A 1,725-nucleotide genomic window follows, 5' to 3' on the forward strand; every position below is an offset into this window, starting at 1 on the left:
AGCCATAGAAGCCAGTCCTTTGGCAAGCCCAGGAGCTATGGACAGCTTCAGATGACAGTTGTCACCCCCTTGCTTTGCAGAGGGAAAGCTGAGGCCCCCAAACAGGCCAGTGAATGCTGCCAAAGCCGTGGGGTGCATGAAAGCAAGCCCAAGCTGCCCTCCCCACGGTTCTGCTCGCCATGGCTTGCTGCCTGGTGCCACAGAGGGCAGGGGACACAGAGAACTTACACGAAGCGTGGCCGCTGGGGAAGCTTTTGCGTCCCTCAGTCACGGTGGCAGGGTCACCTGTGCACGCCAGCTCCGCGTTCATTCGTCCGTCTGGGAAGCAGCGATAGAAGAAGTCCGGCCGTGGCCTAGGGCAGAGAACAAGGCGCTCAGCCTCGGGAGCAGCACTCAGGAGCCACCCGAGCACCCAGCCCTGAGCACCCACGAACTGCTGCAGCCGCACATCTCCCGCCACTGCGCCCAGGCTGCGAGAAACGCAAAGCTGCATGTCACATCTGGCTCCGCTCCAGGCAGCACCCGGTTTAGCCCCCGAGGATTCGCACTGTGCCAAACCACCCCCCCCCCAGCCCGGCGGAGCACAGGGACCACGTTTCAAGGCAAGCTCCGGCTGCAGGGCCTGCAGGCACACTGCAGCAAACCCCTTCGGCTGCCACTCGGCACCTTTTGCCATCCTGAGCCTGTGGCTCAGGGAGATGAAACCACCCCACTCACTCCCTGCACATGTGCCAAAGCGCTCCTCCCCGGCCTGAACGAGCCCATCTCAGCGATGCCCACAGACAGCCCATCCCACCCTGCCAGTGTTTGTTCTAATATTTAGTTGACTTTACAGCTAAGAAAACACCATTTTTTCCAGGCTGAATATGTCTAACTTCAGCTTCTGGCCCTTGCTCCTGCTAGCGTAGCTCTACCGCTGCCTCTCCTCCCCATGCAACCAGGAACGAGCCGGTTTCTCACCTCCCCACAACGAGCTTCAGGGCATTTGTGAAAACCCCATTCAGGGCAAGAGCAAGGCTGGCAGCTAGGAGAGAGCAGAGAGGTCTCGTCAGCATCGTCCCCACCTGAGCGTGCAGCTTCGAGGCACACTCAGGCACAGACCAGTGCTCGATCTTCAGCTGGAGGCACACAGGTCAGCTTTGAGAGCCCTGGCATGATGCTCGTGCCCCAGCAAGAGCAGAGGACTCGGGAGACCCCGGCTCACAGCATCGGGGCTGAAGCGCTCTGGATAAGGAGCCACTCACCTAGGCAGGCCTCCCGCGTGTCCTCTCGGTCAGCACTCAGGAACACCCTCGCCAGGACGATGACCGATAAGGGAGACAGAAACGCGATGAGCTGCCACAGAACAGGGAACTCGTTAGGTGTCTGGTAGCGAAGCAGCTTTAGGTGCTCTCGGCAGAACCCACCAGTGACTTCTCACAGACATGACACACTTCTCTCCCCCCAGGCCCAGCAGCAGCCTCTCCTCTCCACACACACCGCTACCAGAAAGCAAGACCAACCCCAGCTGCATTCACAGCAAGCGCTGACCAGCCCTGTGCTCCCAGAGCACGGCTCCTCCTCCTCTTCCTCACACAAGGGCAGCACCTCACCTACAGAAGCCCCCTGGCCACTGGCCGTTGCCTGTACTAAGGCATGAGGAAAAAAACCCCACCCAGGCAGCATAAATAACGCAGTGCATTAAAATCCCCTCTCTGCACCTTGCTCCTGCCTGTGCTTCACCCA

General features: G+C 59.9%; 1 protein-coding gene across 1 annotated transcript in view; it reads right to left on the reverse strand.

Annotated features, from left to right (window-relative positions):
- The window catches only part of PPAPDC1B (phosphatidic acid phosphatase type 2 domain containing 1B), a gene marked incomplete at its 5' end in the record, with an annotated part of 2,234 nt that extends 899 nt beyond the window's left edge, over positions 1–1,335 (reverse strand). Inside the window, 3 exons of the mRNA XM_010142084.1 lie at positions 229–353; positions 961–1,024; positions 1,245–1,335. Of these exons, the coding sequence (XP_010140386.1) occupies positions 229–353; positions 961–1,024; positions 1,245–1,335 (280 nt within the window). The remainder of the gene's footprint in view (positions 1–228; positions 354–960; positions 1,025–1,244) is intronic.
- Between the last annotated feature and the right edge of the window lie 390 nt (positions 1,336–1,725).

Source organism: Buceros rhinoceros, unplaced genomic scaffold (assembly GCF_000710305.1).
Source record: "Buceros rhinoceros silvestris isolate BGI_N320 unplaced genomic scaffold, ASM71030v1 scaffold28568, whole genome shotgun sequence".
NCBI classification, from domain to species: domain Eukaryota; kingdom Metazoa; phylum Chordata; class Aves; order Bucerotiformes; family Bucerotidae; genus Buceros; species Buceros rhinoceros.